The 16,505-nt window shown below is 42.3% G+C and overlaps 1 protein-coding gene across 26 annotated transcripts in view; it reads left to right on the top strand.

Annotated features, from left to right (window-relative positions):
• Nucleotides 1-16,505, top strand: part of snap91a (synaptosome associated protein 91a) — a 312,251-nt gene that overhangs the window by 291,138 nt on the left and 4,608 nt on the right. For 23 of the 26 annotated variants that reach the window (XM_085997458.1, XM_085997464.1, XM_085997457.1 and 20 more), the window contains 5 exons: nt 681-795; nt 1,883-1,906; nt 13,680-13,739; nt 13,981-14,085; nt 16,366-16,464. In XM_085997458.1, the coding sequence (XP_085853584.1) occupies nt 681-795; nt 1,883-1,906; nt 13,680-13,739; nt 13,981-14,085; nt 16,366-16,458 (397 nt within the window). In that variant the 3' untranslated portion in view covers nt 16,459-16,464. Of the gene's footprint in view, nt 1-680; nt 796-1,882; nt 1,907-3,417; nt 3,508-13,679; nt 13,740-13,980; nt 14,086-16,365; nt 16,465-16,505 lie in introns of those variants that run through there. The other 3 variants (XR_015079572.1, XM_085997467.1, XM_085997462.1) reach the window with 3 other exon arrangements.

The raw sequence follows: 16,505 nt of genomic DNA on the forward strand, positions 1-16,505 counted from the left end.
GACTGGATATCGATTTGCTTGTGTCCTTAGAGAATTATCAACTCTCCTGGAAAAGAGACTCATCAGTGTGGAAAAGGGACGACCTATCTTTTTGCTGAAAAGATATGATGCCATCCATGATGAGATGGCAAACTATTAATGTCTGACTTTTTTTCCATGCCTGGTGTTACTCAATTAATTTTTCATTTACACTGTTAACACACCACATAGTCTTGCATTTCAGAAAAATCATTATTGTTCAAGTTTAAAATTGGTATTTATCGAAATCGAAATGAAACCACTTAGCGCAAGTTATTTAAACTGATTTTGCCAATCAATCTGGCTGTGTCATTTGTGCCTTTTTTGTGGGCTGGAAGACTATACATATTATTGAAAATTAAAACTCCTTTTTAAGCCCATCAAACAGACGTTATGCTAGTGCAACTTGTAAAATATATGTTTGGCAATATTTACAACATTACAATATAACTTGTTATTGCAAAATTAACTTAATAAGAAAATTGGAGTTGAGTTTATGCATTTTGTCACGTATGGCTACGTATAGTAAATATAGTTAAACTTTCTGGATTTATTGTCTCAAATATTGAAGAAAAAGGTAAACCATTGTATGTGAATAATCAACACATCCCCAAGAGGAATAACTGAGTTGCATATTTTTAACAAGTTTACTGTAATTATAGGAGTGACCTTCAATGGAATGCCTCTGAAAAGAAGTTGACAGGAGGAGCAAACTGGCAGCCTAAGGTTGCTCCAACTACCGCTTGGTCAGCAGGTGTTCCACCCAGCAATCAAATGGTACTCACATTTTTGCTTTACTAAATAAACTTTCAAGCTTTTTACTGTTTTATGATGATGTTGATTCAACACCGTTTGCTTCTAGAACCCTATGAACTATTCGTGATGTGGGCCTTTCAAACTTGTCCTCACTTTCCTGTTAGAAGTGTAATTAAATAATACATGATCAACCTGTTAGTTATTCAGTATCGCCTACTCATTGAATACGTATATCCGACAAGATTCTAATATGTTTTTGTTGTACCATAATTCACACTTTAAAAAAAAAAAAAAAACCTCCTTTGGTTTTAGCTTTCATTTACAGCATTTTCCAGCCACGAGGGTAGATAGGACACCTGCTCACCGTTCTCTGCCAATGTAACTCTGTAACCAGCCTCTAGAAGATGCACAATAGTATGTCAGGGCAACTTGCCCTGAAACTTTTTTCTCCCTCCCAGGACGTGAGTGACTTTTTTGTGGTACAGTACATTGGTATTTCAAAAGGGTGAGGGTTATTCGTGTTGTGCAGGGAGTATTGATTCCAGAGAAATGAGCTGCAGTGATTCTATCATACCCATTGTTCTGTGTGCACAGGGTTGCTGTTCTGATCTGGAAGAATCCCTCCGTATGATTGAAGTGATTCGAGGACGATACTAGTGTAAATGTCAAGTGATTTGGTGGAAATATGGTGTTAAAACAGTTGAGTTTAGGAACAATCTCTTCCTCCCAGAAACAATATGAAATAACTTATTGAAATTTGTTATTTGGGCCACTCCATTGGCAGAAAGGTAGATTGATGGGTCCAATAAGATGGACACATTTATAGCAGTGCTTGCTGGTATGCTATTTTTATTATAACCACAAGATTGAGTCTTTCAGCTGCTATGACATTGCAAGTGTGAGTAGTTCACTAGCATAATTCAGTAGAAGTGTTCAGTATGTTCGTATGAATCATGCAATTTAATGAGAGATGTTCATTCTTGCATTGTTAATTATTAACTTTTAAATACAACTTTTATTAAGTTATTACATTTATATTGTGTATAGTTATTAGAAATAATCAAATAGTGAGAAGTAATGTATATTTAACTACAATTTTCCTTAACAGAATGGTTGGCCAGTCCCAGGTTATGTAAGTGAGACCTATTCTACGCTACAGCCTTTGACAGCGTTACTAACCATTTTCTTATCGGCATTCTTTAGCAATATTGACTCTGCAAAAAGTGTTAATCTTTCAATTTTAACTGCATGATAGCTGACAGAACTCTTTTCCCCCCCCCCCCCCCCCCCGCTTCAAACTGGTATGAAACGGCTTATTAAGAGACAAAGGTTGTAACACAGGAGGGAGATGGAGGTAGGAGGCAAGAAGTGAAAGAGGGATCAGCTATACAAGACAATAAGGTTTTTCCTGTATGATGTCTAGGAGTGCCATATGTGTTTATCAAGATTCTATTTAAGTAATTCTTAAAAAGAACAGTCACATAGCCTACCAAGGCTTTACGGTGATCAGATCATTTTTACAATCTCAACTCTCCATTTTCATTGCCTGAAATGTTAGATAAAACAAAGTGCTTTTTATAAATTAATTTTACTCAAATATGTAACTGGAAACACATTGGCTCGCCTACTAACCTGCAGTAATACATCTTATTAGCACTTTTGTTACTACTGTTTTATAATTTGGTCAGAATGGTCAACTGGCTGAAAAGTTTGCCTGCCTCTGGCATTCATAGTTGATATAAACCAAATACTTTGTCATTTAATTTTGCACTTTTCCCTTTGCTTGCACTCTGTGCTTGGAAATTAGTTCTCTTTGCAAATGGATAAGATCCTTATTCACATTCATTGTTCTATGCTTGTAATGTTATATGAGGATGGTGGAACTTACATAATTCATCATCAAAAAAGCTATTATGACATCCGTGTGTCACTATCGCAGGGAATGAAATAACTGACATCCATGTCAAAACTCTTGAGCTGAGAACCCAATTAAAGCTAGTAAAAAATTATTATAATATATATAATCGATGTTTAACAGAGGGTTACAGCCACTGAGCTTTGCTGTTAAGCTAACTGCTAGATTTGACCCTTGTAGTTTGTCATCATTTGATCCACTTAACTAATTATTGCTTCATGGTGTACTGAACCAGCATATAGTCTCATGATGGGTAGTTTGTAGTACAGGTTGAGCGCCCTGAATCCGGCAACCTCGGGACCAAGGCCGAGCCAGTTTTCGTGTTTTTCCGGACTTCGGAACGTGTTTCTGATGTCCGAAGTCTGGAAATATCGCAGCCTGGGCTCTGGCGTTTCCAGACATCAGAAACACGTTCTGAGTCCGGAAATGCCTGGGCCCAGGTTGCGGTTTGACAGGGTGTCCGGATTCCGGACGACCCTGCCACCAATCGTCCCGGATTCCAGAACTCCGGATTTTGGACGCTCAATCTGTAGTACTTTTTGTATGGTGTGTAGTGCAGTTCTTCAACCACTTTGTGGATTTGAAATGTTTCTGTGCATTTGAATCTCCAGAGAATGAATTTTCTTAGAAGCAGTTCCAAAAAAGAAGTATGGGTTATGTCTTTGGTTTAAAGATACAATACTGGATCTTAACATTTTCTTTTTACTTGCACCTCTGATTGTTTTCAGATTCCACAGAAGAATTGCTGTGAATTTTGTTCAATTTCTATTTACCAATAATAAATTAATCTGCCCAACAATTCATATTATTGCTGTTCAGTTAAGTTACTCCTCTCTCTGCAGCCTTTGGCATCATATGGCATCCAGCTCTACTAATCTAAGCTAATGAGGAATTCATTTGTATGCTTTGCTCCATCATGGAAATTGTAGCAAAATGGGCTCAAATACAAGAAATATTAACATTTTAAAAGAATCGGATTATGCTCTGTAATATTTAATAATTTTACACAGCTCTTTATTAACCTATTATGAAATGGATATATTTTGCAAACTGGGAAGACATGCTCAATCCTCTAAAGAACCATCAGAACTAACTGTTTTCGTAGATCAGTTTACTCCTTTCCAAAAAATACTACTTGCATTCTAACCAGGAATTTATTTGTCTTCCATTCAAGAAGAATTCAAAACTTACTAGCTGTGCGAGATCCACATTATGCCCCCTCCCATTGTTTCCATGTTGTTCAGATGGCCTTCCTTAATTTGTTTTTTCTTTGCAGTGTTTTGCTGTTGCCATTTTATATATATAATATATATTTATATTATCACATAGCCTTTTTGGAGTAAAGAACATTGAGGATTTTTTTAAATTTTGTTGCCACCTTTTAGTAGACAGTTGGATCCTTTTGCTGAATACAGAAATTACAGAGGAGTTCCAAAAAAGGGAATAAGAGGGGCAAAGAGAGAGTATGAGAATAGATTAGCGTCTAACATAAAAGGGAACCCAAAAGTCTTTTATAAACATATAAATAGTTATAAAAGATAGTCAAAGGAAGGGTGGGACCGATTAAGGACCAAAAAGGAAATCGTCTTGTAGAGGCTGAGGTGCTAAATGAGTACTTTGCATCAATCTTCACTAGAGAAGGGGATGCTGCCAATGTAGCAGCAAAAGAGGAGGTAGTAGTGATATTGGATAAGATAAAAATATATAAAGAGGGGTTATTTTAAAGGTTGGCAGTACTCGAAAAGTTACCTGGTCCAGATGAGATGCATCCTAGGTGACTGAAGGAAATAAGGGTGGGAATTGTGGAGGCTCTGGCCACAATCTTCCAATCCTCCTTAGATATAGGGGTGGTGCCAGCAGACTGGAGGATTTCAAATGTTGCACCTCTGTTCAAAAAAGGGGAGAGGGATAAACCCGGCAATTACAGGCCAGTCAGCCTAATGTTGGTGGTGGGGTAACTTTTAGAGACAATAATCCGGGACAATTAATTGGCACTTTGAACAGCGTGGGCTAATGAATGAAAGTCAGCACGGATTTGTTAAAGGCAAATCATGTTTGATTAACTTGATTGCATTCTTTGATGAAGTAACAGAGGATTAATGAGGGTAGTGCGGTTGTTGTGTCTATGGACTTTCAAAAGGCATTTGATAAAATACCACATAATAGACTTGTTAGCAAAATTAAGTCCATGGGATTAAAGGGCAAGTGACAGCGTGGATACGGAATTGGCTAAGGGACAGAAAGTAGGGAATAGTGGTGAAGTTATTTTCCAGACTGGAGCGAAGTATACAGCGGTGTCCCCCAGGGGTTGGTATTAAGGACCACAGCTCTTTTTGATGTATATAAATGACCTGGACTCAGGTTTACAGGGCATAATTTCAAAGTTTGCAGATAACATAGCACTCAGAAATGTAATGAACAACGAGGAGCACTCGGAAACGTAACGAACAATGAGGAGGTTAGTAACCAACTTCAGGAGGATGTTAAATAAAAACAGAAAATGCTGGAAATACTCAGCAGGTCAGGCAGCATCTGTGGAGAGAGAAACAGAATTAACATTTCGGGTCGACGACCCTTCGTCAGAACTGGAAAAAGCTGGTGATGGGACAGGTTTTTAAGCAAGTGCAGGGGTAGGGAAATGGAGCGGTGGAAAGAACAAAAGGGAAGGTCTGTGATAGGATGGAAGGCAGGAGAGATTAAGAGAAAAAAGGATGATGGTGCAAGGCAAAAGGAGCTGGTAATGGGACAAGTTAAGAAACAAAAGATAGCTCTAGATGAAGTGTAAATGGCACTGGCAGAATGAAAGACAGCTGCCATGTGAGAAAAATGGGGGGGAAAAATTCAGGAGGATGTAGACAGACTGGTGAAATGGGCAGACACATGACAGATTAAATTTAATGCAGAAAAGTGTGAAGTGATGCATTTTGGTAGGAAGAATGAGGAGAGGCAAAATAAACTAAATGGTACAATTTTAAAGGGGATGTAAGAACAGAATGATAACCTAGTTGTTGTCTAAATAAAGGTCTTCCTCTTATTCTCAGTCCCTACTGTGTTGAGGATTATTATTAACATAATTCAGGTGTGCATTTGGCAACCATGTGTAGCCTGCTGTTCTCCTATGGAGAGTAAAACAGTTGATCAACCACTCGAATCGTGGTACACAGAAGATGCATGGCAGCTCAAACCACCAAACTGAAACTTTGTTCTCAACAAATATAGGTTTGCTCTTTTTCAATGTGGTCTAAAATTCTCTCAATTTACCTTATCTCAAGAAATTATGGTGCCATATTTTACCTGACAACCCATTCCTCTAAGATCAAACCTAGATTTCACTAAACTAATATTTAGCAGTACTTGCCTTACTGTTCAGACAGAAACAAGGAAATATGCCAGCCCAGGCGACTGTTTCCTTTGAAAATAAAACTTTAGGTAAACCTGCCTTCATGTATGTTCTAGCATGGGTTGTAGAATGTATTAATTTGTTATTTTGCTGGTCATGAACCATCATGCAGAATAAAAGCTTATTTCACTTGTATGTCCACATTAAACAGATTTTCCTTAGTTTTATTTGCAAGCTGTCTACTTGGAGCAGCCTTGATGTCTTTTCTAATCATTGTTTGGACCTTTCTGCTAAGGAGAGATTACACTTTGAAGCCTCTGGACCCCAAGATGGTCTTAACATTAAAACAAAATGATCCTGTTCCACTTTATGTATCTGGTGTAATCTTTGCATATAGAAAGTAAATGAGGATGAAAATAAAAATACCTTCCTTTGGTGTAGCTATCTGCTCTCTGATTTAAAATGGATCCCCCTGTATATAGCGCTCTCAGACCGAGGCCCCGTCTGCTTTCTCAGGTGGATGTAAAAGATCCCACGGCACTATTTCGAAGAAGAGCCAAGGAGTTATCCTCGGTGTCCTGGCCAATATGTATCCCTCAACCAACCTAACAAAAACAGATTATCTGGTCATTTTAACATTGCTGTTTGTGGGAGCTTGCTGAGTGCAAGTTGGCTGCCGCATTTCCCTGCATTCCAACAGTGACTCCACTTCAAAAGTACTTCATTGGCTGTAAAGCGCTTTGAGACGTCCGGTGGTCGTGAAAGGTGCAATATAAATGCCAGTCTTTCTTTCTTTCTTTCTTTCTTTCTTTCTTTCTTTCTCTCTGTACTGGTCTCACTAGACGTGCTCCTATCTAGTTATCCAGCCAGCTAAACACTCATTCAAATAATTCCTCGACAAGCGGGTTTGCTGTTTTGAAGCTTTACTTGAACAAATTTGTGAAACTGTAAACAAAGACAAAGTATGTTTTGTACATAGAATTGAGTACTATACATTAGATGTTACATAAGATATAAACATATTTATAACAATAGAATAAACTAATTGTATAACTAAATAGCACTGGAGCTAAACTTCTGTAGCTAACAACTAATAACTTCTTCTAAACAAAGTATTGTCAAATACTACACTGACAAAGTTGCTATCATGTTAACAAACAAAGATGCTCACAGACATTGCGTCCTGCCCAACATATAAGATGAGATGCCACAGGATTGAGAATCCCTCATGGGAGATTATCCATTACTCAGTAGGTTCTTTCTGGAATACTACTTCCGGGTTAAAACAGGAACAAAGTCAAATGGCCTACTGAAGTATACTAACACTGCTATACACTAACTACCACTAGAGGGTGCTATCTGCATGTAATAAGTCCAGAACATGCCCCATCTGGGGTCGTTAGCAACTCCACATAATCCTAACTTTACTTGTCACTGGAGTCCTCTGGCGACAAAAGAAGGACCACCTCTGAGAAGTCCGTCTGTGTCGACGATAGGATGCAGCTTCCGTAGACTTCCGAGAGGGGGTAGGTTGCGTTCTTCTGCTATGCACTTCAACTCTTCTGAGTAACACTCATGTTGGACGCTCTTCATCACAAGGATTTTGGCTCTGTTGAGCTCCTCTTCAGAGGGACTCTTAGACAGATGTGCCACCCATGGCAGCTCCTCTCTTGTGTAGACTGGGAGAAGGTACGAGCTATGTGGGTTAGGCGTGCTACTGTCTTTATGAGAGTGTTCCATTTGGAGAAACGCTCGAAGCGTTTGGTGATCATCAGGTCCTTAGAGATTTGAGTAACGTTCGCTGTGACTTGTGGGCGTATCTCAGAGTCAGAAACAGGGTTGAGGAGGTCGAATGACTCATTGAGTTCGGAGGAGTGCAGGGACTGATCCTGAAGAAAAGCAGGTCCTGACAGCCAAGTCGTGCTGCTGAGAAGGGATGCTGTTACAGATCTAGACCCATGGTCAACTGGGTTCAGGTCTGTGGGGACATACCTCCACTGGTCGGGGGATGTGTACTGTCGAATACGTTGGACCCTGTTGTTCACGTATACGTAGAACCGTCTACTTTAGTTATGGATGTATCCTAGTACCACTTTGCTGTCTGAATAATACGTGATGCTGTCGAACTTCAGATCAATCTCCTCTACTATGAACTCTGCAATCTCAGCTGCTAATACTGCTGCGCACGGTTCCAATCTGGGTATGGTGAGGTCTGGCTGGGGTGCCAACTTGGCCTTACCAAAGACGAAGCCGACTTTGCTTAGTCCATCTTGAGTGGTGACCTTCAGATAAGCCACACCTGCGATGGCCTTAGCGGATGCATCTGCAAAGACACAAAGTTCTTTGAATTGGGCATTTGAGGGAGAGAAGGACGTATAGGAGCGAGGTATTCGGAGCTCCTGTAAGTCTTGAAGTGAGTCTGTCCCACTCTGCTTCCATCTCTTCAGGGAGGGGTGAATCCCACTCTTCAGCGCGTGTGGAGAGTTCCCTGAGGAGCAGCCTGCCTTGTATGGTGACGGGCTAAGAAGCCAAGAGGGTCGTATAGGCTGTTGACTGTAGAGAGCACTCCTCTACGTGTGAAGGGTTTCTTGTCATCTAAGGCTTGGAACGTGAACGTGTCTGTTGCTATGTTCCAAGACACTCCTAGGCTACGCTGTAGGGGGAGGTCATCAGTGAAGAGGTCAAGATCCTTGACGTCCTTAGCACGATCTTCAGGGGGGAATGCCTCCATCACTGCTGGTCTGTTAGAGGCTATCTTGTGTAGCCTGAGGTTGGATAGTGCAAGTAGTTCCTGAGCTCGTCCAAGGGTACTGATGGCCTCTGCTTCGGTCGGGAATGACTTCAGTGCATCGTCGACGTAGAACTCTCGTTCGATGAACCCTCTCATCACTGCCAAAGTCGTCGTCTTCTTCCTTGGCAGCCCTCCTTAGTCCGTATATGGCGACAGCAGGGGACGGGCTATTCCCGAAGACATGGACACGCATTCTGTAGTCCACAATGTTTCTGTTGGGGTCGTTGTTGCGATACCACAGGAAGCAAAGGAAATCTCTGTGGTCTTCTCTCACCACAAAGCAGTGAAACATAGAAACATAGAAGATAGGAACAGGAGTAGGCCATTCGGCCCTTCCAGCCTGCTCCGCCATTCAACGAGATCATGGCTGATCATCCAAACCCTAGCACCCGGTCCCTACACCGACAGCCATCCCACCCAAGCCGTAACCCGGTAACCTCACGTATTTAATCCCCCCTAACACTAAGGGCCAATTTTTATCATGGCCAATCAACCTAACCCGCACATCTTTGGACTGTGGGAGGAAACCGGAGCACCCGGAGGAAACCCACGCAAACACGGGGAGAATGTGCAAACTCCACACAGTCACCCGAGGCCGGATTTGAACCCGGGTTCCTGGCGCTGTGAGGCAACAGTGCTAACCACTATGCCACCGTATATCGGCAGTGATGGCGACGGGCTCTTTCCTGAATCTCATGAGTACCCCCAAGAGGCGGCTGTTGAGGTTGGGCCCGAGGAGTATGTCGTTGAGAGATTTCCCTGATATGGTGCACTGGAGTCGAACACCACGCGAATCTGTTCCGGATTTTTGGGGTGATAGACTCCGAAGAAAGGGAGGTACCAACACTCTTGGCCTTCCTGGAGTGGAGGAGCTATCTCTGCATGATCGTTGACAAGCATTTTCTTGACAAACTCTAGGAAGTGTGCTTTCATCTTCGGCTTCTTCTCTAGTGTGTGACGGAGTGAGTTAAGACGATTATAGGCATACTCCCTGTTGTTCGGCAGCCGTCGTCTGGGGTTCTGGAAGGGTAAGGGTGCAACCCAGCTGTTAGAGCTGTCACGAGAGACCTCATTGTCCATAATCTGGAGGAATCTCATGTCGATCGATGGAGCAAGTTTGTGGTCATTGGCGGTGCGACAGAAGACTGACTGACCCGGGTTCTCGCCAGTGAGCGTCATCTGTGTGCTGTTTGTGGAGATCAGCGCTGGGGGGTTCTGAGGCTGGGCTGTATGACTGAACTTCTCTGTCACTCTGATCTGACTACTGCATGGGGTAAGGTAGCTTGGACGACCATTCTCCAAGATGGAAGTCTTGAGTGTGCTCACCTGAGATGGCTTGTGAGTACCCTTGAGACATTCGTCTCCAACAATGACCCAGCCGAGGTCTAGCCTTTGGGCGAAAGGGGCGTCATGTGGACCGTTGATCTGTTTCCTTATCTTATGTACCCTCAGGATGTCCATTCCCAACAACAGAAGTATGTCTGCGTCTGCATCAAGAGGTGGGATCTCGTCTGCAATGCGTCTCAGATGACGGTGGTGATGAGCTGCATTTGGAGTGGGAATCTCAGAATGGTTGTCGAGGACTTGATTACATTCGATGAGTGTAGGAAGGGGGAGACTAATTTTCCTGTCGGCTGACTCAACAACATAACCACAGGCCCTCCTGCCGGCTGTCTCTGAAAGTCCAGCACACGTCTTCAACGTGTAAGGCGACGGACTTCCTTTGACCTTGAAGATGTCGAAGAACTCGGATCTTGCTAGAGAACGATTGCTTTGTTCGTCTAGTATGGCATACATCTTTTCAGATTCCTGGCGACGTCCTACAGGGTACACATTAACGAGGCATATCTTGGAGCATGCTCTTGCGCTCACTCCTTCTCCACACACCTCGGTGCACTTGGATGTAATCTCCAGATCGGCAGCTCTCCCTCTCTCCCCGCCGTGCTCTGAGGCGGGAGGAGGCGACTCTGACTTCCAAGGAGCTGGGCCTGGGTGGAGTGCTGAAATGTGCCGATCACTTTCACATTCTGTGCATTTTGCATCTACCTTGCCGTTCTTGGCGAGATGGTTCGTGGAAGAGCAGCACTTGAAACATAGAGTTCTCTTTGAGATACTGTTTGCGATCTTCCAGGGACATCTCCCTGAAGCCTCTGCACTTCTTTAATGGATGGGGCTTGTTGTGGATGGGGCATTGTTTGCTCATATCCTCAGATTTCTTCTGATCCTTCGTGTTCTCGGTTGAAGACACTTGCACTTTGTGGACAGATATTGGTGTCTTTCCATGTCTGTCAAACTTATCTCTCCTGGCAAGTGCTGTGTGGGAGGAGAAGAGGTTGAAGCTGGGGTCGGTCCTGGCTTTGGCTTCTTTATGGATGAAGTTGGCAAACACAGAGAATGGAGGGAAGGTAACGTCGTGCTTTAGCTTGAACTCTTACCTGAATGATATCCACTTCTGCAGATTGAATGGAAGCTTCTCAATGATGGGACTTACCCCTCTGGAAGTGTCTAAGTACGATAGGCCGGGTACGTAGCCATCCTGCGTTGCGGCTTTGAGTTCCGACAGCAGATCTCCAAGGCCGCGGAGCTTCTGGGGTTCCTTATTTGTCAACTTCGGAAAGTTCTCCAACCTGTCAGAGAGCCCTTTCGATGGCTTCGGGCGAGCCGTAGCTTTCTTCCAGCCTCGCCCAAACCATCTTCAACCCCGCTGGTGGATGTCCCACATTGACCGCTTTTATCCTGCGTGCCTGTCCGGCGGACTCTGGGCTGAGCCATTTGGTAAGGAGGTCGAGCTCTTCTCCTGCAGACAGGTCTAAGCCCGATATGGCACTGTGGAAGGAGGACTTCCAAGCCCGATAATTCTCTGGCCTGTCATCAAACGTGGTTAACCCTGTAGTCACCAGCTGGCTGCGTGCAAGGTATTTGGCAAGGTCGTAGGTGCTGGGACCTGTGTCAAGGTTGCCTTGAATAGGGGCTCTGATGGTCTCAAGGAAACGAAAGGGGGTTTGCTGCTGACTTTCTCTCTTCAGCGTTCTATTCCTCTGCACCGTGCCTTCTGTTTTGCAGCGGAGGATCCTGCGACTTGAGGCACGCTGTCTATTTTGACCTTGGTTGGCGACTTGGGGCATGTTATATGAAGAGATTGCGTCTGTAGAGATGTGCGGGTCTTCATCCCGCTCTCTCGTAAACTGTATGTCGGCTTGGTCACTCACGTAATCTCTGGTGCGCTGTCATCGCCTCTGCCGCGGAACAGGAATTAAAGGTTTGTTAGCTGTCTCAGGATCAGCTTCCACTAAAAATGCCTCGAATACTTGTGCCTCAGCTAATGCAGCATCTATCTCTTTTTGCTGCTTCAGAGCGTCTAATGTTGCTTGGAGATGGGCCTGTTCAGCTTGGCGTCCTACTTGGAGACGGGCCTGTTCAGCTTTGAGACGGGCCTGTTCAACTTTTATTTCTATTTCTCTGTCGGCATGCGCAGCTCTGGCTTGAGCTGCTTCTAACTTAGCCTGTGCTTTGGCGATGGCCATGCTTACCCTAGAACCACCTGATGACCATGAACCAGCTGATGACCGTGAACCAGCCTGCGATCTAGAACCAGCTGATGACCGTGAACCAGCCGATGACCGTGAACCAGCTTGCGATATGTAGTAACCGGAGCTTATAGACCGATTGTCATATTCTACAGTTTCATCTAACTGTTTAAGGTTTTCTACTCGCCGAGTAGCGTTTTCGGTATTATCTTCTGACATGTTGATGTGAGGTAAGTGTGGTGTACAAGGTGAAGACTTAAGCTGGCTCTGTCGTGATGGCCTACTCTGAGTTCCTGCTGCTCCACTCTTCACAGCTAGCCGTATTGCTGTCTTTTCACTGTACTAGTCTCGGTGGACGTGCTCCTACCTAGTTATCCAGCCAGCTAAACACACATTCAAATAATTCCTCGACAAGCAGGTTTGCTGTTTTGAAGCTTTACTTGAACAAATTTGTGAAACTGTAAACAAAGACAAAATATGTTTTGCACATAGAATTGAGTAATATACATTAGATGTTACATAAGATATAAACATATTTATAACAATAGAATAGACTAATTGTATAACTAAATAGCACTGGAGCTAAACTTCTGTAGCTAACAACTTCTTCTAAACAAAGTATTGTCAAATACTACACTGACAAAGTTGCTATCATGTTAACAAACAAAGATGCTCACAGACATTGCGTCCTGCCCAACATATAAGATGAGATGCCACAGGATTGAGAATCCCTCATGGGAGATTCTCCATTACTCAGTAGGTTCTTTCTGGTATACTACTTCCGGGTTAAAACAGGAACAAGGTCAAATGACCTATTGCAGTATACTAACACTGCTATACACTAACTACCACTAGAGGGTGCTATCTGCATGTAATAAGTCCAGAACACACACACTTTCTTTCTCTTTTTCTCTCTCTCTCTCTCTCTTACTTTCTTTCTCTCTCTCTCTCACTTTCTTTCTCTCTCTCTCTCCACTCACTTGGTCTCTGTGCTGCTGTCTGGAAAAGAAAAGAGAGTAGGCTAGAACACAAGACCATTTATTCAGTAAAGGAGCTAGGGAAGCTGTGTGAATATAACAATGCTGGCAGGTTCTGATTTTTTTTTTTTGAATGGATGATCTCGAGGGATTTCCCTATTCTGTACTATGGCTAGTCCTGTTGTACATGATAGATAAATCTCAAAGAATGAGACCCTAGCAAAGGTAGCTAATTGTACTTCCTCATTTTTCATCTTCCAAATAATAAAGATTTATTTTCACTATAAAAGCAAGTTTAAGTCAAAGTAATCTATACCAATATACTCACACCTGTTGTTCTATGAATTGTTCATAGGGAGCTGTTCCACCTGTAGGGCCCCCACCTAATGCTCAACCGGTACCAGGATTTGGGATAGTAAGTAGTAGAAGATTCATGATAACTTAGCGTACTGCTCTGATAGTTAAGTTCTATAAGATTGTTTGTTTTATTTCAACAAGTATTGTTCTAATTTTAAATTCATAATTTATTCTGCCACCTTGCGAAATGTAATCTGATCGGGCAACTTTGCTAAGACTGTAAAAAATCACATTTTCTTTAACACTTTTTTTTAAACGACTAATTCAAGTACTCATGTTAAGTATGCTTTTTGATTAAGCCACCGACAAGTGCAGGTGTACCCATGATGCCGCAGCAGCCAATGATGTATCCTCAGCCCATGATGAGACCAGCATTTGGAGCTGGAGCAGTTCCTGGAGCACCGGTAAGCTTTGTTATAAGAATGTAATATTACTGATCAACAAGATCATTGTTCCTATCCAAAGACTAGTATGAAAAATTTGTTCAAATACGTATAAACAAGACAGCCTGGCATCACTGGGTACTACAAGTTCAAGTCACACTGCTGCCTGGCAGTTGAGCTAGTCACTGCTAGTTGGGTTTACTCCATTCTCAGCCAACGTGAGGCAATGGCCCAGAATTTGCAGTCAGCAGCGAAGCAAAGGCGTCGCTGCTGGCCCCGAAGTACGCTTTGCACAAAGATCGTGCAATCCCTGTGTCGTGAAATTCAGGTTTTCCGACCTTCAATTCGATCAACAAACTATAGTGGGGGATCCCCTTGTGTGAACTGCTGTGACGTCAACAGGCTGTCTAAGCAGCCAATCAAAGCGCAGAATTCTCAGATACGGCGAACAAGGAAGTGGGTAAACCCTTAAAATTCTAACTTTTTAAAATCGTTAGAGAGAGCAGAAGAAAGTTTGGGGCTCTCGCATGGAGGGAAAGGACCCGCCACCGACCCCGGCTGCACCGGACCCGCCGAGGTAGGGGAAATCGTGGCCAGGTCTCCACACTTGAGTCTGATTGGAGCAGCAGTGGAAATTTGTAATAGATCCAGATCGCAAAGGGGCGACATATGGATAATTTTATTTTAAACATAATTCTGTAGGACAGAAAACTTATCCTGTGACCTTTTCAGACAGGAAAGGGAAGAATTGGTGAACGTTTGAGATGCTAGACATTTTATTATTGCAATGAAAGTGATGTAATGGGACGGGGTGGAGAGCTTCAGATAAGCATTTCCCATAATTCTTAGGAAAATTGGCATGACAACCCTGTTGACCTTTTTAACAAAGAGAATAAGAAACGAAGACGTGAACAGAAAGGAATAAAGGGGGTAAAAGTCATCTTGAGAAGTAGCATTGCCGTTTTGTGCTACCGTCCAAGGCGAATTTCAGCCCCCAAAGTATATCTAATAAAAGGGGTTTGGAGTTTAGTTTCCTTTCTTTATACATAATTACAAGCTGCCTCTTTACTACTGTGATTGCTGTAAGCATACTTGTCATTTCTTACTGTAAAGTAAGCTGATGTCTGTCATCATAGGTATAGTTAAATGTTGAGGTAGTGATTACATTTATGATTGAAAGAAATGTAATATATTCCTCCAATGTGTTGTGCAGTTTAGAGGGAATGCTTGCTGGGATTTACAGTTCTACATTATGCACTTTGTGAATTTTTTTGAAAATATAAAAAAAAGTTGGTTTCAAATTCAATTCATATATTGTTATCTCTTGGTGTTTGGTATATCAGAAGAATTGAATCCTGCATCCAAATAGTAGGGATACATCTGATTGCCAGTTGCCTCAACTTAATAAGACACTTTGTTATTTGTTCATTATCGGTGATTTCAGGTAGATGTGGCGTGGGTATGAAATGTACATGACCCTCTGCCATTAAAAGGGTAACGGCACTTATCAGAGTTAAAACAATCCTACATGTTCGAGAATGATTTAGCTATTGTTCCCACATGTTTCAATATTGGGGTTTGTTGGAGAAATATTGTTTTCCACTTGCAACAGTTCAGTTTTTAAATGCAAGTTGTGGGAACACTGGAAGACTGAGCCCTTTTACAAAATATTTACTTTTATAACATTTAGGATTATGTGACATTTCAGATGGCACTTTTAATTATTCAGAAACTTGATTTCTGCTCTGAGGAGCATTAATTCTAATGGTGCCATGAAGAAAAGTTGAAATGAGCAGGACTAGGTTGGCATTAATATTTCTATTCTACCTATTTCTGCTACAGAAGAACTGTTGTCACCAATAATGGTTATGGGTGTAAATAGAATTAGGTTGAAACCATTCTTAGTTAATAAATTGTTATATTTAATCATATAATAATTAAAATGTGAAACTTGAATATATCCCAGACTACAGTCAGCATCTAATTGAGTCTGAATATGGAGGGATTGGTTTTTCTGTGGCGTATTTGAGAAGTATTTCTTTGTGCAGTGTACGGGCTACTGTCCCTTGCCAGAGTCTGTGCTCAGTATTGTTGCTAGCTCTTTCACTTTTCTTGCCTTCATGAATATATTTTAAAAACTAAACTACAAATAAAGCGCATTTTGTGTATTTTATCATGTTTGAGATCAGGTAATTGTTGCATGAGCAGAATGTGCATGTAAAGTATAATTATATCCTTTCTAATCTCTCGGCCTCACTTTGTTGCTGCTTTTTCTGCCTTCTTTGGTCTCTGCTTTGTTAGCTGTCCCCAAGCCCAACGCCTGCCACTCAGAGCCCCAAGAAACCTGCAACAAAGGACCCTCTAGCAGATCTAAACATCAAGGATTTCTTGTAAACAAAGGTACACTCCAGGTTCTATCTGGAAATCATTTTGTGTGCTGA

This window comes from Somniosus microcephalus, chromosome 9 (genome assembly GCF_052327205.1).
Source record: "Somniosus microcephalus isolate GS21.2 chromosome 9, FLI_Smic_1.0, whole genome shotgun sequence".
NCBI lineage: Eukaryota > Metazoa > Chordata > Chondrichthyes > Squaliformes > Somniosidae > Somniosus > Somniosus microcephalus.